At 41.1% G+C, this 26,283-nt stretch overlaps 1 protein-coding gene across 2 annotated transcripts; it reads left to right on the top strand.

The window, feature by feature from the left end:
- Rnf20 (ring finger protein 20) lies at positions 1–24,781 on the top strand. 2 transcript variants are annotated; one of them, XM_029476192.2, is made up of 21 exons: positions 2–155; positions 309–456; positions 1,192–1,348; positions 5,793–5,960; positions 6,074–6,221; positions 6,512–6,694; positions 10,176–10,294; positions 12,576–12,722; positions 13,719–13,796; positions 13,972–14,091; positions 16,370–16,549; positions 17,334–17,469; positions 17,790–17,911; positions 18,028–18,395; positions 19,533–19,650; positions 20,639–20,788; positions 21,178–21,390; positions 22,294–22,419; positions 22,564–22,704; positions 23,287–23,388; positions 23,695–24,781. In XM_029476192.2, the coding sequence occupies exons 3-21, from the start codon at positions 1,220–1,222 to the stop codon at positions 23,869–23,871; spliced, it is 2,925 nt and encodes a 974-aa protein (XP_029332052.1). In that variant the 5' UTR covers positions 2–155; positions 309–456; positions 1,192–1,219; the 3' UTR covers positions 23,872–24,781. The 2 variants fall into 2 exon arrangements, with proteins under 2 accessions (XP_021015347.1, XP_029332052.1); XM_021159688.3 differs by having other exon boundaries at positions 1–456.
- The last annotated feature ends 1,502 nt before the right edge of the window (positions 24,782–26,283 follow it).

Genomic DNA, 26,283 nt, shown 5'->3' with positions numbered 1-26,283 from the left:
TTCCTTTTCCCTACTTCCTCTCCGTGCCTCCGCCTCCGTGCAGCTCAGTCCCTCTCGCAGCGGATCCCAAGTGAGGGATTGGAGTCCCTCTCCGGCCTTCGAGTAGAAGCGCTGGGAGCCGCGCGCTCCCCGCGGCGGGAGTTGCCAGAGCCCAGGTTTGCTCTGACGTCCGCTGCTCCCGAGCCGTGAGCGGGGAGGACTCTCGGGTCCCATCTTCCCGGCCTGTAGTTAGCCACGTTGGAGGCAGCAGCCAGCGCTCCCCAGTCAAGCTGCGCTCTCTCCTCAGCTCCGGTCTGCTCTCTTTGCAGGCGAGGTCCAACCCAGATTGCTGCTTGCCATAGACGCCTGGTCCCGGAGTTTGAATCGGAAGCCGGTTGGATGTAGACCCCTGATGGCCGCGGTGCTCGCCATCTAGCATCCATTCCGCCTCCTTGTGAGCCTCGGAACCAGAGTCAGGTAGGAAAAACTGAAAGAGCATCCCGTCTGAACCGATAAAGAAACGGGGATTGTTGGCAAGTTCGGTCCCTAAAGGCAGCCCGGCTCCCCAAAGGAAGCGCTGGGGTGCTCACCTAGGTCTGACATCTGGAGAACTAACTGCTCAGGGAGCGTTTAAAAGGCTCTGCAAAGAGAACGCTTGCATTTCTGGGTGCTTAGTGTTTATCTGACATTATGCTAAGTTGTTTCTATAACTATGCCATCCATTTGTTGCAGTAAGTCTAGCAACATGTTGTTGTCCTTCGTTTAGGAAACCGAGGTTCAGAGATAACCGACTTGTATAGGATTAATGACTTCGCTAACGGTTCATTTCAGCCTCAAGTCTCCTAATACTTTAACTTCAACCTCTGTCATAAATAAACTCTCCTTCTTTTAGTTTTTTTGTTTTTGGCGTCTCAGGAAGTGAAAATCCTGAACTTTATTCATAGCTTCTCTATTATTTGAGTAGAATTTTATTTGTTAATAGCATCTTGTATAGAAATCTATAATCCTGTCAATCCCATTCCTCAACAGTTTCCCCCCTATCTTTCTTGATTTAGGGTTGATGGGTTTTGTCGTAGAATTAGTTGATTTAGGTTAAAGAGTTGGCCTGAAAAAAATTACTAATTTTTATATAAAAGTACTTTATATTGTGGCTTGTCTGCTTCTCTTGGTTCAGTTCATGTTTTCTATTTTTGTTTCTGTTTTTTCATTCAGAAAAATATAACTGTCATCTTATACCAAGATGTCAGGAATTGGAAATAAAAGAGCAGCTGGAGAGCCAGGCACATCTATGCCTCCAGAGAAGAAGACAGCTGTTGAAGATTCAGGGACCACCGTGGAAACAATTAAGTTAGGAGGTGTCTCTTCAACGGTACGAGGAAACGGGGCTGCAGAAGTGTACTTGGCTTTTGTCAGTTGTCCCTGAAAGTACAAATTTATGGAAGCTTTTTTGAATTAAGACATAAGCATTAGCAAAGAAGAGGGAAATAGATGAATTGATGTGGTGGTCAGCTCTTGAAGTGAGGTGTATTAATTTATGTTTGATCTGTATTTGCAAGTTGTGGTGTTTATTTTATTTTATTTTTTTGAGAGCTGACTGCAGTCGTCTTTGCTATAGTTAATTGGCACTTTTCCCTTACCGAAAACTTGGTGCCGTGTTCTGAGAGGCACCTAGCAAAGCCTTTGAGAGTGCTAGTGCCGAATGAGAGTCAGATCGGTGCCCCGTGTGTGTGTGTGTGTGCTCTCTGCCATATCTCTTGGCTGTATGGCCTGTATTATCTGCCCTGTGCCCGTTTGATCGTGAAATGAATCTGGAGAACCTGTGTGTGACATTGGGTTATGATGGAGACAAAATGGGAGTCCTTGTAAAGAGCTCAAACATTGTAAAAGCAATAGCATGCACTCAAAAGAGTGAGCTGTTATTGGGCTAGATAGTGTGATAGGCAAATTGTGTTTTTAATGGTTAGTAATACCTTTTAGACACGAGAAGCTTTGATGTGGATGAGATTCTGTATTTGGAATTTGGTCAAGGCACCATAATGTGTAGACAATTTCCAGTTGTGTTTCTTGCGTATATTGAGGCTGAGGTTCAGAGAAGTTGATTTTATTTTTCAGTCAGAATAAGATCCTGCTTACTAAATCGATGAAGTGTCATTTAGGGAGATGACCTGTCCATCTTGCTGCCAGAAGGTGGCTTTGTCTTAGCAGTGTTGATTTTTGTGCATCCTAAATGCATTTATGCCAATATAAGTATTTGGAGTATGCCTTTTGCTGGTGCTGGTTGCTGTGCTTACAGCCCTTATACTCTAGTTTCCAGTATGGTACTGACAAGAAAATAGGTTGATGAAAGGAAAGCAAAACACATCTTCCAGCTTGGACGTTAGCCAGAGGGGAACAAGGAGCCCCGCAAGCTCCTGTGGGAGGGAAAAGAGAATCACGAGCACTTAGCAGAATTCTTCCTCTCATTCTCCTCCTTCTCCCCATTCACTGACAGCCTTGAGTTTCCAAGGTGAGGATCTGCTTCTTACCTCTGTTGAAAGCACTTCCGTGCACAAAGAAGAGTGATATATGAGGGCTGAGGCCTAGTATGTGTTAAGGGCTTGGGTTTAATCCCTGGCCCTGGAGAGGTGTGGGGTGGGTGTTTACATGCATGTGCATAGGCAAACTGAAATCTCAGACTTTCCTGTAAGGCTCCATGTACAAGGAAAATAGTTGGCATGTGATCACATGGGTATCAGTACACAGCTGGTTAAATAGATACAAAATGACCCAGCCACTGGGTCTGTTGTTTTAACTGTAACCTTGACTGCAGAGATGCTCAGGTCACTAAGTATAGTCTAAAGGTGTGTGAATGTGTCCCGACCATCTACCACGGAGCTCTTTGTGTGAATGAGTACCGGGAGTTGATGCCACTGTGCTGGGTGGGAGCCTGGGTGACCGACCGGGTATGATTCTGAGGCCTGCATGGTGCCTGTCTGTTTGCTGTCAGCTTGAGTAGGAGAGGGTGGTTATAATGCAAAGGCTTCACAGTAAAGCAGTTGTCCTTAACCAGGAGCAGGTACAGTTTATCCATGTCAGCAGAGGAAAGGCAGAGGGTACAGAGTCAGGTTGAGGCTGATCATCAGCAGTCGTTTGAAGAAGTGGGTATGTGCATTCTTTTCTGATTGCTTCTGGGTTTTCAGAGAAATCTGAGAGGAAAATTTGGGTGTTTGAAGAAAGAAAGGAAGATAGTAGTCACTGTGCAGAGAGGTTGTCCTAGGGGGTGCAGTAGAGTTGTTTACTGGGCAACACTGGGGCTCACTTGGATTTCTGAGCATGTACTTAAGTGAATCTAGTCAACATGGGATTTAGTTTTTCTCATTACAGTTAGCTCTGTGAGTCTAAGCTTGGACGTAGGTGGAGAGTTGGATATTACAGGGATTGAAGGTTTTCCAGGATAAACATGATGAAGAAGCAAGAAAAGAGGAGCAGGTATATAATCGGTGATTGTGATAACTCATCATAGAAGGTGTGTTTGGAAAAGCAGGAGGTGAGGAAGCAAGAGGCCTGAGGCACAGAGGAAGGCATAAATCAATAGGTTAGATTCTAAGAGACCAAAGAATTGTTGGAGGCAGGAAACAGAAAGGTAAGAAGAAAAGGGCTGCTGGTTATGGCAGGTGAGCCTCTAGAGGACCTGCAGGTACAGATAGAGCTGAGACAGGAGCTGTGGAAACTGACGACAGGGATTACAAAAACAAGATCTTTGACAGAGAAGGGGTTCACATATGGAATGGTCACCTAAGTGGGAATTAAAACTTTAGGCAATACAATGGAAAGTGGAACTGTAGCAAGTGATGGTAAACTAGGTTCTAGATCTGGGAAATGGGACATGAGCAATGTATGGGTAAGGCCAGCAACAGTGGCAGGTGATACGATCTAACGATCTAAATGGCCTAATCTGATAAGTAGTTTTGAGCTAGGGAATGGCATTTGAAAACAAAGATAGCATCTGCCTTTAGGCTGGGGCTTCAAGGAGTGTAGGAGGGAAACTGCAGGGAAGTGGTTTTCTCATAGGTTTTAGCTATAGAAGTCGAAGGCAGCTTTCCATTTTAGAGGAGCCTGGATGAATGGTTTAATGCTTGATGATGTTCTGGTTGGTGTGACTCTAGGAGAGCAAGGCTGAAAACGGAGGCAGACTAAAGTCTCATGCAGTAGCCAACTTTATTCAGAGCAGCGGGCAGTTTGTACTCTGAGGATTAAGAAGAATCACACGAGTAATGTGTACAGTCACAAGGACAAGCTACACGTGGCAAATACATGTTTGTCCATAGAGGCACATGAATAACAGCTGAAGTAACTACTATCTACTATATCTGGGAGGAACATGAAAACACATTCCAAGAACAGTTCTCAGTTTGAAACCCTGTCTTGTTTTATTGGAATTTTCTCATGAGCACTCAGAATTCTTACATGACTCCATACCGAGACTGTGTTCTGACCATTTACTAATAGTACAAGTAAGGCAGATCGGAGCTCCTAGTCACTTGCCTGACATGCCAAGTGTTTTAACTAAAATGGAAGAGGAGAAATAAAAGTCTCTAAGCAATTCTTGCTTTAAAGCTCATTTTCACCAATTTCTGCATAAAACAAGATTTTTAGTTGACTTTTTGCAAAGCAGCCTGCTCATCCATCTTTTACTCTGCTTCCCTTTGATTAACTTTTGTATAAGGAAAAGAAAAACAACAACAAAACAAAATTTCTACCTACTATTTCTTTGTGATATTTTCTTCTCATTGCTACTCCCGCACCCCACCTCTGGGCTTCTCCAGGGGCTGAAACTAGAGAGGGTCTAAGAGGCCTGGGGAATTGGTGATGGTTGAGAGTATTTTGTTTGCTTTGCTTTGTGTTTGAGACAGGATCTTTCTTTAATCCAGCAACATGGATGCTCTGGCAGGGGATCACATCTGAAGACCTCCTAGGTCTATCTGATCTGGCCGGAATGTTGACACACTCTGGATTACAGTATGCACGTTCTATTGTGCCAACATGAGATACCTGGAGAGACATGTTTTATATCAGGCAATGGGTAGCTGGACTGGAGCAGAGCACTGGATGATTCCTTTAGTATATAGTTTATAATCAAATTTATCCCTGAAGCCTAGTGATGTGGATAGTCATTTGCCATTGGAGTCCAAAATACTGACATACTGGATGGTGTGTGTGGGTCTGTGTGTGTGTTAAATGGTTCATATAAACCTATGTTTAAGTCACCCAATAACTAGCAGTATGGTGGAGCCTCAGGATGCAGTTACTTGGTGAAGATTCCTATTAGAGCAGTGAGGTGGTTAGCTTGAGAGTCTGCTATACTTGCTGTTACCATACATGATCTTACACATACCTTCCTTTATTTCTTCTGTTTCCACTTCTTCATTATTTGCTATAAGAGCTCTTAACGTACGTATGCGAGGCCAAGTAGTGTTTCTCAGTTGCCATCCACTTTGTCTTTTGAGACAGGGAGCTCACTAATATTAGGCTAGGCTGGCTAGCCAGCCAGCTATCCTCAGGGATCCACCTGTCTTTATCTTTCCTGTGCTGAGGTGACAGCATTTGCCACCATGCTAGGCTTTCTTAGAAGCAGGTTTTATTGACTAAACTTAGATACTCATGCTTGTGTGACAAGCCCTTACCTCCTGAGCTATGTCATTAGCCTCGGTTAAGATTGTTTTTTTTTTTTTTCTCCTTTATAGAAAAATAACTAATGAACTAATGTGAACTTAGTGAATTTAATAGCTCATCTGTTTTTTTGTGGAGACTAATGATTCTGTTTCCTGAGGTAGGAGGAATTAGACATTCGAACACTGCAATCCAAGAATCGTAAGCTAGCAGAAATGCTAGATCAGCGACAGGCCATTGAAGATGAACTTCGGGAACACATTGAAAAGCTGGAGCGACGCCAGGCCACTGACGATGCCTCACTGTTGATTGTGAACCGGTACTGGAGCCAGGTAGCTACTTTGTCTCTTCACCCCTATTCAGATCAGCCTTCTCATCCTTAGAGCTCTCTTAGTTTTTTAACTTTTGCCCTTCTTGATTGTTTACTGCATGTTTCTTTCTGTAGTTTGATGAAAACATCCGTATCATCCTTAAACGTTATGATCTGGACCAGGGTTTGGGGGACCTACTCACAGAAAGGAAAGCCTTGGTTGTGCCAGAACCAGAACCTGACTCTGATAGCAATCAGGAACGCAAAGATGACCGTGAGAGAGGCAAGTGTTTGCAAGGAAGTCTGTCACTGCGTTAGTTACCTGGGTTTTGAGGTTGAGCTTTGCTGTGAGGCTCTCCAGTTGAGGGGGACAGTGGATTTTGCTATTTCTAGCTTTAAAGGAAGACTCAGGGCTCCTTTTTCTCTCCCTGTGTCGTTGGGAGGTATTCTGTAATGGTATTAGTTACTAGATTTTTGAAGTTGAACTTTGCTTTGAGGCTTTCCATTTGAGGGAAAATTTGCTATTTCCAGATTTATAATTTGGGGGGGCTTTTTTTCTCCCCATGTTCTCAGGGGATGGGCAAGAGCCAGCTTTCTCTTTCCTTGCTACTTTGGCTAGCAGTTCCAGTGAAGAGATGGAATCTCAGCTTCAGGAGCGTGTAGAGTCCTCCCGCCGTGCTGTGTCCCAGATTGTGACTGTCTATGATAAATTGCAAGAAAAAGTGGATCTCTTATCCCGGAAACTGAACAGTGGAGGTGAGGAGGAAACCAGGAGACAGGGATCAATGGGAGGCAAGAACTCAGCTCTGGGAGGCTCGGGGTGCTGTTCAGTAGTAAGGGAGAATGTGGCTAGGTGTGTGGCTTCTATTCCAGCACCAAAACGAGGAAGAGAGGAGAACTCAGTTTAACGAAGTTTCCTGGAGTTTTAAACCTTGAGACTCAGTGTAATTACCATGACTTGCTAACTATATACTTTCATAAGTAGCAGAAGTAAACTGTTCTGACTTCAGATGGTGAGTTTTAATGTGTTCTTTTTCCTTAGGTGTATTTAAAGACAGTTCGATGAGGTAGTAGAGTAATAAGATGACTCCTGTGTTTGAAGAGATAGAATAGGAAACCAATGGATAAAAAGCCTTAAAGTAAAATGACCATTTGGAATACTTATTATTATTGAGTTTTATTACTGAAATTATGTTCATACAGTATAGGAAGTATACTAAAATTATTAAAGACCTTTAGTCATTTGTGACAGATCTCTTTCTTAAATGCAGATAAAATGCCTTTATTTCAGCTTTTCAACATTAGCCATGGTCTGGTTACAGTAGCTTTTAAGAAGATTTATTGTATATGTATATGTTAGTGTATAATTATATACACATGAGTGCAGGTAACTGAGGAGGCCAGAAGAGGGCATCAGGTCCCCCTGGACCTTGAGTTGTTGGCCACCTGAAATGGATTTTTAGGAACTAAACTGGGGTTCTCTGTAAGAGCAGTACATCCTCTTATCCTCTAGCCCTCTCCCTAACCCTTTCTTGTAGTATTTTAGCTGCCATGATTATCATCAAGATATTTAATGTTTTAATCTCCTAAATAAATTAGTTAACTATAATGTGCTTTATTTACCAGGTGAGCAAATAAGAACTGTATTATTCTAGAATTTTATTTTTAAGGAAATTTTTAAAAATTGCTTCTTTTTAGTATGGTAATTAATATGCTTGTTTATTTATATTTTATTTTTAATTAGGATACTACAGTTGAGAGTGGAAGGGTGTGACTACTCCTTCCTATTACTATAAAACTAGCTGTCTGATACTTCTGTCTCCCATGGCTCTAATTGACTGTTTAGAGGGTATTGTTAAACCACACTAATGTGGGGAATGTACAATGTGCAGAGGTTATTTTGATGCTACATTTGATATTTTAGGTGAATGTCAAGTACATTATTTGCTATATTTGTAAAGGAATTAGACTGAATAGAAAATAAAACCGAACTAAGAACTGTTTTGGGGTTCTGTGTCTACAAAATTGCTCAGCATTGAAGGCTCTTGCACAAGCCTGATAACAAGAGTTTAATCTCTGGTTCCCACAAGGTGGCAGGAGACGACCAATTCTTGAGAGATATCCTTTCATCTCCAAATTCATGTGCCTGTACACACAGGACAGACCCATGCATACACAGAAACAAAAATTATTTTTTATAAGGGTGTTTAAAGATCAAGTTTAAGTTTAAAAAACCCCACATTTTATTATAAATTCTAAATAGCTAAGCTGTTTGTGACCCAGAGGAAATCTGTGTTGATTAAAAAAAGTAAAGATATATATACATATATATATATGTATATATATCTTTATATCTTTATGAATTATAATGTATATTATAATTCATAACACATGTGTATATGTGTTATGAATTATAATACTGAGTAATAACTTTTTAAAAGTTCATTTTTATCTATGGGTTTCACTCTTTTTTTTTTTTTTAAGATTTATTTATTTTGATTATATGTAAGTACACTGTAGCTGTCTTCAGACACTCCAGAAGAGGGAGTAGGATCTCATTACAGATGGTTGTAAGCCACCATGTGGTTGCTGGGATTTGAACTTCGGACCTTCGGAATAACAGTCGGGTGCCCTTACCCACTGAGCCATCTCACCAGCACCCGGTTTCACTCTTGTTTAGATTTATGGCTTATTTATTAATTTACTAACACTCATTGGGTTTTAATTGAATTTTAAGGCCTGGCTTCAGAACTTAGGATATTGAAGAATGAAAGTTTAGGCATTAGTTTTTAACTCAGGTTGACTCAGTCACCGTTTATTTATGTATTATTTTGCCATAGCTATGGAGAGTCTTAACTAGTGGGTTTGGTATGAATCCCTGGGAATTGTCTATCTTGAAAGTCTGATAAATGATTCAGGTGGGCCATCCTACATGGAAACTGGGAACCCGTGACTTGACTGATCTGTTGTATGAGTACAGAGAGCAGTGATAACAAGTGGTGTAGGAATGCTTTTTCCTGGCAACTCTAAAGGATAGTGTGTGTCCGGAGACTAATTGGTTCCATTTATAGCACTTAGATTGAGCTGTAATAATTATGACTAATTTTAAACACCTGAATTCAGCATAAGAAATTCTAAAGATGTAACTTGTACATTTGTAAATATTATGTACATTTTTGATTTTTGAGCTTCAGGAACTTCAGACTGTGTACAACTGTGCTCACCCAAGTAGGCTACATTCTACCTACTCTCCACCTTAATGCTCTTCCCCCACTGTGTTTGATGCCTTTGGATATTCATTCCATTACGAACAGTGGCCAGCCAGGCGTGGAGTCCAAACTGTCAAGTCCAGCCTGTGCAATGATGTAGTGATAATGCAAAGTAAAGTCTTTATGTCTGGCTTTGAGTAAAATGTTTCAGCAGAGCCTATGCTATGTTTGGGTTGATCCATAGAGGCTGAGAAAGTTTTTTTGAGACTGTTTGAACAGTCGAAGGTCTGCAGTTGGTGCTACCTGAGAGCTTGCCACTGCACAAACCCTGATCCTAAGACACTCGTGGCAAACCTGGAGTTCTTCCTCCTGATTTTCGGCTAGCCGTGATCAAAGGGACTGAGATTCATATGGGTCATTTGGTCTCTCTGGTAGCAAAGGAAAAAAAACCAACCTTGGTAGTTGGAACCTTTCCAAGACCCAATTAATTTTGTACTTAACATAATATTGTGATAAATGAGTTTTGTGTTTTTATCTTTGTTCATCAGGATTTTTATATGTGATTATTTGAAGATAGAAATTATGCTTCCTGTCTCTCCACCACAAAAGAGAGATGCTTCATGTTATTAGTTAATAATAGGAGTTTGTGATTACCTTATAAAATAAAATTGTATTGCTTTAATTTTGACACGGCTTAGAAATCTTGTCTGTTGTAAATTCTAAAGTGTCTATTTTTGGTGATGGTAATTGTATGTGATTACGGCGATATAGCCTTCATTTATTTGTTCAAGGCATTTGTCTTAACAGAGATGAGAATAGGTGATGGTTGCAGGTTGACTCATTTATATAAGCAATTACTTATCACCTGGCCTGGGTGCTTCCTGTGTGCTGTGAGATAACACACTAGGTTACTTTCTGACCTTCTGAGGACAGTGAGGTGAGCCATCAGGTTGATGCGTTGATGCAATAGATGGCTCTACAACTCAAGACGATTGATACTAAACTAAAGTGCAGTTCTTCTTTCTCAGACAACCTGACAGTGGAGGACGCAGTGCAGGAGCTGAACTCCTTCCTTGCGCAAGAGAATGTGAGGCTCCAGGAGCTGACAGACCTCCTTCAGGAGAAGCATCACACCATGTCTCAGGAGGTACTTGACTAGAAGGAATAACAGCCATTCTTAGTAGCTCTGGGTGACAACACCAGGTCAGAATTGTGAGAACTTCGAGAGGCCCCTTTATTATACAAGGCATACATACTTACATTGAGGAGAGTGTGGGGCAGCAACAGTCAACTCTGAGAGAGCAAAGTCCATGGGAAGGTTAAAGAAGAAAACAACGGAACCATTCCTCTCTGTGCCTCTGTCTATTAATAGTTTAGGATCTTCATCATTGTGAAGAAATGCCATAACACAACAACATTGTAAATCCTAAATGATTCACTGCCCTAAATATAATAGATCGTGAGCAGTGGTACTGAGTGAATAGCCAAGTGAGAGTTGAGCAGAGTATGGTGAGGAGGCTTCTGCATTGGTGAAGCCATAGGACCTTGGGGAATGTGAATGTTCACCCCAGAGTAGCTCACAGACAGCGCCATGACTACTATCCCATGTTAGATTTCGGCATCTGTCTACGTAAAATGCTTATGAGAAAGTGAAAAGCTTTGGATGATTCCGCACGTGCTTCTGATTACTTTGTTAGCTCAGATGATTATCTCTATCTGTTGAAAATGACCTACTTTGGTTTAGCTACTAGATTTTTGTGCTGATTAGTTATTTAGTTATTGTCACTTAGTCATTTGGTACCCAGTTTTAAGCACTACATGAATATTACTACTAATGGCAAAACAGCTTCCATTTTACTGGTGAGGAAACAAATGAAGAATAGTGTGCAGTCAGAGCAGGTGACTAAAAATTGTGATTTGCTGTTGAGTTTGTTTAATCTCAGAGCCATGTTTACACTGCACTGTTTCCTGAGCTCTGCTGTTAGGTTCTTTGCTTGGATGCTCATGGACTTTTAAGAGTTTATCAGCATTTACAAATAGATGGGGGTGTCATATTTTATGGCATTAACTAGGTATTACCAAGATAGAAATGTCTCCTGTTGAGGCCTTTCCCAAATCTCAGCAAGAGTAAGCAGGGGCCTCTGTTTTGCTCTCTGGACTCGTGTGTAGAACCCATGTCTTGCATTGCTATTTTCTTTCATTTTTAAAAAAACATCAGAGTAGGATTTAATTTACTGGCACCAAGTATAGCACAGCTTCTTCATGCAACAATTTATTTTTTTTCCCATTAGTTTATTTATTTATTTACTTCACATCTGATCTCAGCTCCCCTTTCTCCTCCCAGTTCCTCTTACATAGTCCCTCACCTCTCATTGCTGGTTCTTGATGCTGACTGTCTGCTGGGAGGCTGTCAGTTGCCAGCTGGAGGGCCTGAAGACTTCTTAGCATGTCAGCTGAACTACATTGAGTGTTCTAAGAAACAAAGCAGATCCTGCCTGAGCTTTTTAGCATAGCCTCAGAGTTATACACTTGTTATATATATATATATATATATATATTGGCCACTAAAGTTGTCTGGGATCAAGGGGAGGAACAGATTCATCTTTTAGTGGGAAGATTGTTAGAGAAAAAAAAAATAAGCTGAAGGGTCTATACAGAGTAATGGGAACATGGGGCAGTTTCATAATTGAGATGCTATGTAGTAATAGCCGGTTGATGCAAAGTTGAGATCCTCAGAATCTACATAAAGTTGAATGCAGTAGTATTGATTGTAATCCCAAAACTCCACTCTGTAAGATGAGATGAGAGGCAGGGACTGGGCATACCTGGAAGTTTGAGGGCCTGACAAGAAAATATGACAAGAAAATCTGTCTCAAACAAGATGGAAGGAAAGGACTGATGCCTGAGGTTGTCTGGTCATGTCCACATACAAACTATGGCAGGCGCATGCACACATACACATACATACACACACACACACACACACACACACACACAGCCTGATTGTAAACTGCTCAAGAATCAGCTTAAATACAGAAGAAGTTTCTATCTTGTTCTATAAGGATTATCATTCCTGGATATGTAGATAGAGAAAGTTGGTAGTAAGAGATGTTTCTGTTTTAAATTCTTATTTTCTAAAGTATTTGATAAAGGTTGTTTTCTTTTTTAAAAATCTTCATTTTCTGATGGTTGTGGTCTTTCTAGGGAAATGATGCTTCATGGGTAGAGAGATTATTGAGTCTTCACTGATTGTCCTTGGGAAATTTCTTAGCAATTGCCTGTAGCAGTCTAAGAACTTTTATTTTTACATTTGGGTGTTGAATACATTTTTTTTTAATGATATATGAGCAAGAACTAATTTTATGGAATTTGGAATGCTTGACTCAGTCCTTTTGTTATGTTTCTGAATGCTTGTCTTTTCGATGTAGTTCTGTAAGTTGCAGGGTAAAGTAGAGACAGCTGAGTCACGAGTGTCCGTCTTGGAGTCCATGATTGATGACCTGCAGTGGGATATTGACAAAATTCGAAAAAGAGAACAGCGTCTCAACCGGCATTTGGCTGAAGTCCTAGAGCGGGTCAGTGCTGACGATATATGCTTTTAAAAATGACTTAGGAATGTATTTTTTATTCATGTGTATGTGTGTGTGAGAGGGAATATGCCATTATGTGTACAGATGCCTGTGGAGGCCAGAAGAGGGTATTAGATCCCCTGGAGCTACAGTTCTATAGGGTTGAGTAGCCAAGCATGAGTGCAGGGAGCTTCCAGCTGGGCTCCTCTGCAAGAGCAGCAAGTGTTTTTAACTGCTCAGTCACCATCTCTCCAGTCTCTCCTACCCCAATATAATATTCTTTCTTTTTGTTTTTGAGACTTTCATAAATGTATACCATGCATTTTAATCCCATTGATCCTCCATCCAATTTTTCCAGAACCCCTCTCCATATGTTCCCCTCTCATCTTAATATCTTTTTAAATTTTTTTTAAATAACCCACTGACTCCTATTTGGGTTTTATGTTTGTGAGTGGGCAACATACCAAATTAAAATGACTTTCCCTTAGCAGCTATCAACTGCCAGTAGCTCTTCAGTCAGGGGAAGGTAAACTCCTCCCTTTTCCATGCTAGTATGTTGATTAATTTGATCTTGTGCAGGCAGTTATAGCTACTGTGAGTTCTCATAAGCACAGCAACCATGTCATATCCAGGAGACACTGTTTAACAGCAGTCCTCCCCTCCTCCTAGCACTTAACAGTCTTCCCTGAGCCATGTGTGTGTGTGTGTGTGTGTGTATGTATATGTATGTATGTATGTATGTATGTATGTATGTGTATGTATGTGTTTTCTCTCATTTTTAGCTGAGCACTTGATTAACACTTGTTCTCAGAACTTCAACCATTTTACTGGTTGTATGTCTGCTGTAACTAACATCCACTACAAACAAAAGCTTTTTAAGGAGTCATCTTTCTCAGAAAGGATCGGCCAGATGCTGCTATTTGAGGAAGAAACATGAATGACCCTGGTAATACAACTGAAGTCTTCCAGCCTCTCACTAAAGAGTCCTTTTCTTCTCTGTAGGTGAATTCAAAAGGCTATAAAGTATATGGAGCAGGGAGCAGTCTCTATGGAGGCACAATCACCATCAATGCCCGGAAGGTAACCCTGGGACATGGTGCTTCACTGGGAATAGGCCTTGTGCCTAGGGCCTGCATTGGTTCCCAGGGGACAGTGGCATTTGCAGGAGTGGAGCAGTAAACATGGGAAACATGAAGTGGGATGATGTAGTTCTTTTCTCTTTATTCTCACTTGCTGTTTTCCTGATCCTTTGTAGTTTGAGGAGATGAATGCAGAGCTTGAGGAGAACAAAGAGTTGGCTCAGAACCGACATTGTGAGCTGGAGAAGCTTCGTCAAGACTTTGAAGAGGTCACTACACAGAATGAAAAGTTGAAGGTAGGAGGCAAAGCTCTGAAGGACAAATGATTTGTTCATCAACCTGTGAACCTGCATACTTTATGAGGAACAAGAAAAAATGTGGCCAAATTTAGCCTCTTCCATGACAGCTCAACACATGAGGTGTACCTTAACATAGCGGAGGCCATTTGTGACCTGCCCATTGCTGACATGCTTGGTAAAGAGTTGCAAGATTTAGGATGTCTACTTTTGCTTTTGTGGTCAGTATCATACAGAAACTTAATTAGAAGAAATGGGCAAGAATGGGAAAAAGGCTCCAGATTAGAACGATTGGAGAGGAAGAAGTAAAGTTGTCTCTGTTTGCAGGCGCCATGATATTACGTATAGGGGTACTTGAGAGAACTAGAAATGAGTTCCATGAAGTTGAAGAATGTAAAATCACCAACAACACACTTGATAGAAATGATCTCATTTTATATAGCATTAAAAATAGTACATTTAACTAAAGATAAGTGTATAATGAAACTGTAGATGTACAGTGGAATGTTATTCAGCTTTGAAAAAGGAAATTTAGTCATTTTGGGCAGCATTGATAAACTTGGGGGACATTATACTAAGTGAAATAAGGCAGGTAGAGATAGACATAGTGTTTGAAATATATGGTTGCTAAGAAAGAGGATCTCATAGAAGCAGAGAATAGACTTGAGGGGAAACATTGGCTCAAGACCAAGTTCTCAACACAAAGGGGTTTGTTTGCCTCAGAGGGACAAAGGGCAAGGAATAAGAGACAAAGACAGGAGATAGAGAATGAGCGAGAAGGGGAAGAGAATAAGGAGAGGGAATGTTCCAGAGAACAAAGAACTGCCTCTGGATAGAGAGGAGGTCTTGGGACATAGAAAAGTGAAAATTTAAAAAAGTAAGCAGGGAAACCCAGTATTAGTATGAGGTTTTTATATTAATTGGGCATGTTAATTAGATGAGCCAAAGGGGCTTTTGATTGTTGGAATTCAATACTTTGATACCTGGACCATGGCAGTCAGCCTTAGGAGGAAGACGTGGCCAAATAAAGGAATAGGCTTTGGTGGCTAGCTTTAGGAATACTATCTAATGAGGCAGAGGGGACAGAGGGAGAAGGGCAAGGCCTGCCAGGTCCCTTCATTCCCACTGTTTTGTTTTTTATTGGTTTGATGGGTTTTGGGTATGTAGGTGTTTTTCTTTCTGGCTGCTTCCTGCGGACATTGGGACATTGGTAGAGGACACAAAGAAGTTAGGTTGCTGGTTAAGATTGGAAAGAACAGGCTATATCAGTTAATGTCTAGTTTCTGCAGGACTATCTGAAGCTAGGGAATTGTAGTCTGTAAGACTGGGCCAGGATGTAGATTCCAAAGAAACAGCTGGGGCTAGCACTAGAGTTTCTGGAGTAGTCTAGTTGATTTGAAATCTGCTGGAGAGGCTGGTTCTCCTGCATTTGAGCTTCCACTCTTCCTCACCAGGCCAAGCTGGACTGATAGTGCAGAGTGGGCAGGGATAGCACTGGGGAATGAGTGTAGGTGGGTGGATGGTTGTGGAGAAGGGGTGGGGGTGGGGGTGGGGATGTTGGAGCCTTAACAGAGTTTAGGTAAGGCCAAAAGAAAGTGGGAAGGTATTTTGGCAGCTGTGGGGAGTGGGGGAAATGGGCAGCTGATCAGGCCTGATGGGTGTGGCCTGCAGCCTCAGTGCTGAGCTGAATCTGTGGGCATTCTGGGCTGGTGTTCTTTCTGCCTATTAGAATTGTCCTTTGCAGGATCTTAGGGAAATAAAGAAGAATCTTCTGGAAGTCTTCCTCATCTTTTTTTGATTCATAGACTATCATTTATAATTTATTTCTAGATTAATAAATAATAAGGATACTTGAACTAAAAGGAAAAACTTCATTAACATTCTTGGGAAGTTAAATCAAATGGTTGCTTAGGAAAAACATAACCATTTTTGCTACCAGTCAGAATTATTTTCTCTGTGACCATTAATAAAGAACAACTAGTTACTGGGGTCTTCATCTGTGATTTAGAACAAATGTCCTGGTCAGTTCCACTCAGCTCTTCTAGTGGCTTATATTTGAGTTGAAACAATGTAAAACACATATCAAAATAGTTCTGGGTGACCTGGTTTACTCAGGGACTGAGTTTTACCCAGGAGTGGTAGTCTAGACTTCATAATTTTCTGAGTAATGGTTTCAAGTATGTGGAACATCCGTGAGTTACTCTCCCCTGGCTCTGACTTGTGGGACATACATGCTTCACTCTGATTCTGACTTGCCTTTTTGTTGGGCCTTCCTAAGGTGGAATTGCGGAGTGCTGTGGAGGAAGTGGTTAAGGAAACCCCAGAGTATCGCTGCATGCAGTCACAGTTCTCTGTCCTGTATAACGAGAGTCTACAGTTGAAAGCCCACTTGGATGAAGCTCGGACCCTGCTTCATGGCACCCGGGGTACTCACCAGCGCCAGGTTGAACTCATTGAGGTAACAGAACTTTTCTTTGTTTCACTGATGGGTATGGAACCTGGCACTCTATCACAAAGCCAACCATTCCCTCTCCTGCATTGTCTTCTCTATATGATTGCCTGACTAATGGATTTTGTGGTTTTACTTTCATGTATAGTTAATATCACATTCATCCAGTGGGTATATGTATAAGGCAACAGACCTCTTCCTGATGAGGAAGTGAGTGGAAAGTGAAAAGTTTGTCGATAGAAGTAGACATGTGCTCCAGCAGTGACAGCCATCATGAAGCTGTGCCTATGGCTCTTACATTATAAGTAGACATTGTTCCAGCAGTGACAGCCATCATGAAGCTGTGCCTATGGCTCTTACATTAGAAGTAGGCATGTGCTCCAACAGTGACAGCCATCAGATACTGTGCTGTTGTAACATGACATTCAATGCACATTTAGGCAAATTATTTTGAAGGAATATCTTTTCCTTGGGTATTTATGTTCACTTTTGTGTTTTCTATACTCCTTAAGGTAGTTTTTAGGGAAGTATTTACATCTGGACAGTTTATGGTTAGTTCTCTAACTGAATTGTAATCTCAGAGCTCAAGGCCATTTTTTTTTTTTCTTCAGTGTTCTGCCAGGTTATAAAGTCATGCTTCTAAATTACATCTGGTGTTCTTTTAAGTCGTGAAATGGAAAATTTCGAGACAGCCATCTTTTCTTAGCAGTGTTGTATCTTTTCAGACTGTTACAGATTGGATTTAAAGATAGAATAAAGTTGTATGAATGTCTTACTGGCTCTTTATCTGCAGCGAGATGAGGTTAGTCTGCATAAGAAGCTGAGAACTGAAGTCATTCAGCTGGAAGATACCTTGGCCCAGGTTCGCAAGGAGTATGAGATGTTGAGGATAGAGTTTGAGCAGACCCTTGCTGCCAATGAACAAGCAGGTATAATCGTTCTTGCCCTACCCTGTGTTCTGTCTGTTGTAAACTCCTTTGAAATAAAACTTGATTCTTGAGCCTTGTTAATGCTAAACTCAGAAGACACTAAGTAGAACCTGGGATGGAATCCTGTAATTGATTTTGAGCCACAGCCTGGGTGTTGGTTTTAACTCACTCAAGCAGTTTGATTTTCATCTTCTGAGCAGGAGCATTTCTTTTAGTAGTACCCCCACTTCTATTCAGAAGTTCCTGATGTGCTCTGAGCTTTCGCTCCCTGACCCTTTCCCCTTTTTAAGGCTCCCAATATTGCTGCTGCTGTTTTTCAGGCCCCATAAACCGGGAGATGCGGCATCTCATTAGCAGCCTCCAGAATCATAACCATCAGCTGAAGGGTGAGGTCCTAAGGTATAAACGGAAGCTGAGAGAGGCGCAGTCTGACCTGAACAAGGTGACGTGGAGCAGTGGAAAAGCATGAGTTTGCCATGGTGATGGTAAGGGCAATATGAGTGAGGGAAGCATTATGCTCCATAGAGGTGATGTGCGTCTTTCCACTTTGTCTCCTAGACACGTCTGCGCAGTGGCAGCGCCCTCCTGCAGTCTCAGTCTAGTACTGAGGACCCCAAGGATGAGCCCACAGAGCTGAAGCAGGATTCTGAAGACCTAGCCACTCATTCCTCAGCATTGAAGGCATCTCAGGAGGATGAAGTTAAGTCCAAACGGGATGAAGAAGAGAGAGAACGAGAAAGGAGGGAGAAAGAAAGAGAGCGAGAACGAGAACAACGAGAAAAGGAAAAGGAGAGAGAACGAGAGAAACAGAAACTGAAAGAGTCAGAAAAGGAGAGAGATTCTGTTAAGGATAAAGAGAAAGGGAAACATGATGATGGAAGGAAGAAGGAAGCAGAAATTATCAAGCAGCTGAAGATTGAACTCAAGTAAGTGGTGGTGATGGGGATTTAGAGCCTGGACCTAAGAATGAAATGTTTGCTTTATGGTATGGCTCACCCAAGCATTACACAGTATTTTAGATGTAGCTGAATGTACAGTTAATGTGGTCTCAACTTTCAATCTGATGTGTAGCTGAATGGCCTGCCTGGCCATCGTACAGTGCTGCTTAGTGGTTAGGTGCCAGTCAACCCCTGGTTGGGCATTTACTTCTCATGAGTCCATATTAAGAGAACAGATAACACGTTGAAGTAGCACACCCGAAAAATTACTGGAAATTGACTAGTGCTTTTAATTTAAGTAAATTATGATATCACTTTTATTATGATATCACCTACATCTCTAATCTTAGTGGTGTCTGGTAATTGATTTGTAGTTGGCAGGTTTGCTTATATACTAGTCCAGAACCAAGAATTCCTTAGGCAGTTTCCTCCTACAGAATTTAGACAGAAGGGTACACTTAATTGGATGCAGCATTGCTTTTGTCCCAACATAGTCCTCCTTAACCAGTAATGTTCTAGTGAAACGAGCTCTTCTGACTTTTTTTTTTTTTTTGGTCTATACTGTGTGACATTTGAATTTAAGGGTTTGATGTACTTAAAAAGTGTTTGAGCTCAGATGTAGTTACACTTAATAATTTAGTAAGACATGAAGCGTTAGTGTTCAGCTGATGTTTACAGCTGCCATTGTCAATCCTAGGATTAGGGGTTTATTTGAACCTTTCAAAATTTCCTTCTCTTTGATTTTTTTTTTTTTTTTTTTTTAGGGTAAACTCATTCCCCTATAAAAATCATCTGAATGATTTGACTAAGTACATCCCAACTCTCAGTTTCTGAGTGGCACCACTTGAATGTGCCTGTGTCATAAGTGCCATAGTTCCTTACTTTACAACTTTATGTTGCAGAATTAAACAGGATATATGGCTTATATATATGGCTTTCTTTTCTGTGCTTTCCAACTGCATTCTGTAAGTCTATCAGTAATCTATGTAAAATGTGCCTTTCCTTTATAACATAGAGTAAAAAGACTGTTGAAATGTGGTTGCAGCATCCATCCCAAATGTTCTCCCTCTGATGTCCTTTGTTTTCTCAGTCTGTTGGTTCTTTTCCTCTACCACCCGGTCATAGGAAAGCGCAAGAGAGCCAGAAGGAGATGAAACTACTGCTAGATATGTATCGCTCTGCCCCCAAGGAGCAGAGAGACAAAGTGCAGCTAATGGCAGCCGAGAAGAAGTCAAAGGCAGAGGTAATCAAGCCTTCTGTTACCTGTCATCCTTACCTGTGAAAATCTTCAGTTGTGAGGTTCTCCTTTATATTTTTTCATATCAAATGTTCAATTTTTAAAAATTCTTTAAAAGAGGAGGGCCCCTGACTCTGAAATCAGTCTCTTAAAATTCCTTGCCAGGTAGTAAAATATGTCAAAATTACAAGAATATGGAGTAGGTTTGTAAAAATTTTTTTCATTCCTTAATTAGTCCTGAGAAATTATTACCACTTTATATGTATTATTACTATAGTAATTCTCTTTTTCTAGTTGCATTTTAAAGGAATATTTTTTTGTTAATCTTTATTATTTTGTGTGTAAGGATGTTTTCCTCGCCTGTATATCTGTGTATCACATGTGTGCGTGGTATCCATGGAGGCCAGAAGTACCTGGTGCTTTTGGAGCCCAGGAGAGGACCCCGAGAACTGTAGTTAGAGTTGGTTGTGATCTACCATGTGGGTGATAGAAACTGAACCCAAGTCCTCAGGAAGAGCAACCAGTATTCATCACCACTCAGCCATCCCATCATTCCTGAGATGAATGACATTTGGTTTTGTTTGGCTTTGTCTGTGTAGCCCTGGCTGTTCTAGAGTTCACTATATAGGCCAGGCTGCCCCAAAATCTTGGATCCACCTACCTCTGCCTCCTAAGTGTTGGGATTAAAGGTGTGCAGCACCATGCATGTCCTGAAAGACAGGTTTTTATCCTTGAAAATTTGAGGCCTAAGGAGAAGACAGTTTGAACGTTCCCAAAGAACACTGTGTAATGGGCACAACCGCTGGCTATAGGTGCATGAAATGCAGGTCTGATAAGTGGTGTGCTGGACTATGGCGTTTTCAGTTTATCATTTATTCTGTTCTACAGTTCTTTGATACTTGGTTATGTGGGCCTTCCGTGTGTATATAATGATGGTTGATTTTTGGGAGTGTTTGATGACTTAGTTTTTTACATGATCCCTTTCCTCCTGTAGTTGGAGGATCTCAGACAAAGACTCAAGGATCTGGAAGATAAGGAGAAGAAAGAGAACAAGAAAATGGCTGATGAGGATGCCTTGAGGAAGATCCGGGCAGTGGAGGAGCAGATTGAATACCTGCAGAAGAAGCTGGCCATGGCCAAACAGGTGGGCACTACTCCTCTATAAACACTTTCAAATCTGCAAGGTAAGTCACTGTCAGTGCAGGTTGACTTTAGTCCTACTGCTTTTTGTTGTCATAACCTTTATCCTTTGTTATTACATTGAAATCCTTGTCTGCCATCCTTCTCTTACTTTATTCTGTGTATTTGGGTGGCAGAATTTACTTTGAGTGGAATAGCTGTTGTTTCAGACATTGTTTACTGAGGGGCCTCTTCTTTCTCTGCTGACTGGGACTGATGCATATGCTGATTAGAAAATTAAATTTTCTATAGTCTCTGATTATAGACATATGAAACTAATGCAGGCTGTCAGAAGGAAGGTCTAGTTTCCTCTGCTCATCCTTTGGCATATTTGCTAACTGATGCTCGTGTCAGGAGGAAGAAGCTCTCCTGTCTGAGATGGACGTCACAGGACAGGCCTTTGAGGACATGCAGGAGCAGAACATCCGTCTGATGCAGCAGTTGCGGGAGAAGGATGATGCAAACTTCAAGCTCATGTCAGAGCGAATCAAGTCCAATCAGATCCATAAGTTGCTTAAAGAGGAAAAGGAAGAGTTAGCTGATCAGGTTTTGACACTGAAGACTCAGGTAATTGAGAGTTCTCCATTATGTTGAAGTAGGGAGCTTTCTGTGTGAAGGCATGCACAATACTGATCATTGTGGCTTCATTTCTTTCTGAGATAGAAATGCAGCAAACTAAGTGTATGTTAGAGATTGGGTAAATACATTTCACATGTCTACACGCTTACCTCAAAAATATGGGTTTTCGGGCAGGTGAGATGGCTCAGTAGGTAAGAGTACTGACTGGTCTTCCGAAGGTCCTGAGTTCAAATCCCAGAAACCACATGGTGGCTCACAACCACCCGTAATGGAATCTGACGCCCTCTTCTGGTGCTTCTAAAGACAGCAACAGTGTACTTACTTACAATAATAAATAAATAAAAATCTTTAAAAAAAAAAAGGGCTTTCTTGGACCTGGTTGCCTCTGGATATTGGGATGAGAGTTTGTGAGTGAGAGGTCAGAAGTGGATGTGTGATTTTACTTTTTTAACTCTTAGTTTTGTTTGATTCTATTTTGTGGATTAATTTTAAGAAAAAGTTTACTTTAGAACCTCTAGCTGTTCTGAAAAAAAAAATGGAGTTAAGTTTGGTTTGAGTCAAATGTTTAATTTCTGGTTGGAAAGGCCTCATTTTGGGGATTAGTATGCCTGCAGAAGATGAATATCTAAGGATAACTTTCTATTCTTGGCAGTTTAGAAATGGTCTTTTTGGTAGGGTCCTTAACTATAAATATCCACGAATTATTTTATGTGAAAAAATTGAAGCCTTCAGTAATCATCTTAGATATATCTTAAAAGGTTCATGAAATAGTCAGCAATAGCCTGATGTTTCTGACATGTTGTCATTTTTGAGGATGTATAGGTAAATGGAACATAACTGATTTTATTTTCCTACCTCCTTACATTAAAGTCTGATTTTTGTCCTACACAGGTAGATGCCCAGTTACAGGTAGTAAGAAAACTGGAAGAGAAGGAGCACCTACTTCAGAGTAACATTGGCACAGGGGAGAAGGAGCTGGGTCTTAGGACTCAAGCCTTGGAGATGAATAAACGCAAGGTGTGCTGGTCTCTGTAACAACATGGTTGGGCAGGCTCCAGAACCTGCCTGGAGTCTTTTCAGTTCACCTAATACCTGATCTTGGGCTATCATTCTCCTCCCTAGAAAAAGGAATAATCAGGTCTGTTTCTGTGTTCTGCATAGGCAATGGAGGCAGCCCAGCTTGCAGATGACCTCAAAGCACAGCTAGAACTGGCTCAGAAGAAGCTCCATGATTTCCAGGATGAAATTGTGGAGAACAGTGTCACCAAAGAAAAGGACTTGTTCAATTTCAAGCGAGCACAGGCAAGAGCAGTTGTCTTTGGTTATATTCACCTTCTTTGTGAGGGCTGTGGTGAGTGGTACACCATGAACTGCTATACTGAAGGACCTTGTGGGAAGGGACTGGCATTGTTGCATGCTATGTTCCCTAGTTGTGAAATAAATACTGTTAAACTGTGTAACCTGGTAACTGGTAAGTAGTCACAAAACGAGGGGAAGGTTAAAATATCACTTGTTCTCGTTTTTCTCATGCCACCTATTTTTCATGATAGCTTCTGTTCTTTTCCATAGGACAGTAAATTATTTAATCCAAGTCTACCCTCACTATAAGTTGGTTACCACAAAGTAAAGCATGCTGCTCTCTGAGTTTCCAGGTTGTGTTTTCAGGGGACTGAAAGTGCTCTTATTGATGCAGTTCTAATTTGGGGATAAGTGTCTGGTAACCGGGTATTTGTAAGTGCTTACATTCCTAATAAGGGAATTGGACATGGAAGGACCGGAAGTTCTTTGTTTTTATAGTATAAAAGGTCAAGTTGGATAAATTCCTTCTGTCAGAAACAACAGGTCTGGGAAGTGTGTGTGGCTATGTCTATTTTCTTGCTGCAGGAAGACATCTCTAGGCTTCGAAGAAAGCTAGAGACCACCAAGAAGCCAGACAATGTGCCCAAGTGTGATGAGATTCTGATGGAGGAGATAAAGGACTACAAGGTAAGAAAAGCCGACTTGGTGGTGTTTTTGTGTTTGTTGGGGCTGGAAGTGGTCCACTGATGGCTTGAGACAGCGAGACTAACCTTTACCCCAAGGCAGAAGTGGTCTACTTGAAGAACTGAGTAGACACTGACCTTCACCTCGAGTCCAGCAGAGAATGGGTTATTTTTCAGGGTAAAATGGTACTCTTCCTTGAGCACCGCAGCTGTCTTGTTTATTTGCTTATATATCATAGCTGTTTGGGTCATGAGTTTTATTTATAGTTCCTCAGACTCTGATTTTTTTTTTTTTTTTTCCTATTTCTAGGCACGGCTGACCTGCCCTTGCTGTAACATGCGTAAAAAGGATGCAGTACTTACCAAGTGTTTTCACGTTTTCTGCTTTGAGTGTGTGAAGACGCGCTATGACACTCGCCAGCGCAAGTGTCCCAAGTGTAATGCTGCTTTTGGTGCCAATGATTTCCATCGCATCTACATTGGCTGATTGCAGTCAAGAAAGAGGACTGGCTGGGCAAGCACTTACTCATTAATCACCAGGCCTCTACCTCTTCTCTCCTAGACAGCTGGCCCTCTCACTTGCTCCCCAGACCTTGTCCCGGTTCTCTTTGCCAGTAGCTAGAGAACAGAGTGAGGAAGACTGCAAGTCTGGGGGGTTAGAATGAACTAGAAATTACTAGTGTTTGTCTTCCCTTCAGCTTTTTTTGTGTCCTTTCGGATTTTTCAGCATTTTCTTATTGGGCCTAGCCTATAAACTTGGTTTTGCCCATTCCTCTTGAAGAAGTCAGGTTGATAGTTTGGACACTGAGAAGGGAGTGTGGGTAGAGGGAACATATACTGTTATGGAGGAGTGAATTTTTGATAAGTTATCTATGGGCCCAAAATTCTTGATTTGGGTAATAAACCTTTCTAAACTTAGGTTATAAAATGGTATAATTGTGTTAGTCTCTCCTGGAAGGTTTGAAGCCTTAATGAAATTATATCCAGGATAATTCATTCTATTTCTCACTTCTAGGAAACTGACTTTTTGGGTCAGTTGGACTTCTTGCTAAAGTTATTTATGTTTTAGGTATTCAAATATTAATAGTTTTTTTTAATTTCTTAAGGCCAGAATAATTTCAAATGTGGTAGTCCCTATGGTAATTTTTGTTTTGTTTTGGTTTTTTATATACATCTTTTCTGAAATCAGAATTAGTACTTAAGAAGTAACAGGAATGGATTGTGAAGAGATCTAGGTAGTCTGGGAATGAGATCCAGACAGATGTTGGTGAATTATGAATTACTGTCACTTCCTCTCCAGAGGGATCCTTTGTTCTCTGTGTTCCAGAAGATTCTCAGTAATGTTTCTGTCGGATTTTAATATTCCATATGCTTCAATTAAAGCAGGATTCAGGTGGTTCTTGTGTTTGTGCTGTTCTTTGTTATGACTCTTCCAAAACTGACTTTTTAAGATAGAGACTTTTGCTATTTAATGCAGGCTGGCCTTGAATCATAACAGTTTCCCTTTCTGAAGATTGGGGATGTGTGTCACCATGCCCAGTAAATTCTTTAAACAGAATTAAAATTAAGAGGCTATCTTTGTTGACAGCATTTAGGTTTTTTAATATGAATTAAGGTAGTTTTCTGCCTTGCTGATTGTTTAGAGTCCCTACTGAGGAGAGACTACGTAGTTCTCTTCTGTGGCTTACTATGGAGGTAAGAGATGGTCTTTGGGTGGAACTTTGAGTTTTACAGAAACTAGCACAGCAGAAGTTTGTATTAAGTGAATCCCTTCTGATAATGGTCAAGGGCATGTTCCCTGTCTGTCCTCAGCAGGTTTTGTGATGAATCCCACTGTTCTGTGATGGGGATTTAAGAATGAAGTCTAGTTGTTTGGGGTTTACTTGGTTATCAAGAGAGGCCTTGGTTTGTTTATTCTGCTGCCAAGAATATACACTTACGTGTTGATGCACACACAGCCATGCTAACGTTGGGCCCTACTCCTAGACATGACCATTGCATCCACTACCAGGGCACACTCCCCTTGCTGCTGGCACTCAAAAGGTAAGCTGGAGTAACAAGGAACCAACTAGGCTGCTTGGGCAGCAGGTGGCTTCTGACATTAGCAATTCATCTCACTTGGCCTAAAAAGTCAGCTGCCTGGTACCAGATAGCATTGGCTTGTGGTGTGATGTAGAGGGAGGAAAGCATCATTCCCTGGAAAGCTGGGGTAAGAGGAAGCTAGAAATTGAGGTCCTGGTAACACAGGGTGTCATTTTCAGGAAACGTTCAAAAATGGTGATTGATTCATTTTTTTTTTCCCCTCCCTCCCTCCGCACTGGATTTTCTTTACCTAAATGGGTAGTTGTGAATGGGTTTCAGGAATGTACCTGGAATTTCATGTCACAATTTGTTTTGGTTTTAAATACATGGCTTAACAGCTCTTCAGATTCTGAGAGGAATTTTAAAACTTGACATTCTCCTAAAGTTAGAAATAACAGCTCTACATCTGTAGAAATTACAAGGTAATGTCTTTTATGGGAAAGTTTCTCAATTTAAAATAGAAAGTGTTTTATATTGAAGAAAAGTTCATTATCTCCTTCACTCTTCTCCCACTCTCCGCCCTTCCTCCCCTTTCTTCCCCCCTGCTTTCTCTTAGAAACGTTTAAGTAATACTGACCAGAATCAGGGATGCTCAGTCTGAGGCTTGTGTCAATCTCGTATAAGGTTTATCTCTATTTACTCTCAGGATCCCTTTCAAGGTTTTTAGCTATTTCTGATACTATTATATTCTTCATGGATATCTGTTGGGTACTTTGTTTTTTCTTTTTCTCTGTTCAGATTACTAGCTATCCCTGTCCTCCAAGGACAGGGGAGTGCTACACTTACAGAATAATGTGTACTATTGAAATGATACATG

This window comes from Mus caroli, unplaced genomic scaffold (assembly GCF_978045245.1).
Source record: "Mus caroli unplaced genomic scaffold, Mus_caroli_1 scaffold_6, whole genome shotgun sequence".
NCBI lineage: Eukaryota > Metazoa > Chordata > Mammalia > Rodentia > Muridae > Mus > Mus caroli.
Note: the sequence above shows the minus strand (reverse complement) of the source record. Positions and strands in the feature narration are given on the sequence as shown.

Coding starts and splice junctions, on each gene's coding strand:
- Rnf20 (XM_021159688.3), top strand. CDS start 1,220: ATGTCAGGAATTGGAAATAAAAGAGCAGCTGGAGAGCCAGGCACATCT. Junction 16,550..17,333: donor GCCAGGTTGAACTCATTGAG/GTAACAGAACTT, acceptor CTTTATCTGCAG/CGAGATGAGGTTAGTCTGCA. Junction 19,651..20,638: donor AGAAGAAGTCAAAGGCAGAG/GTAATCAAGCCT, acceptor TTCCTCCTGTAG/TTGGAGGATCTCAGACAAAG.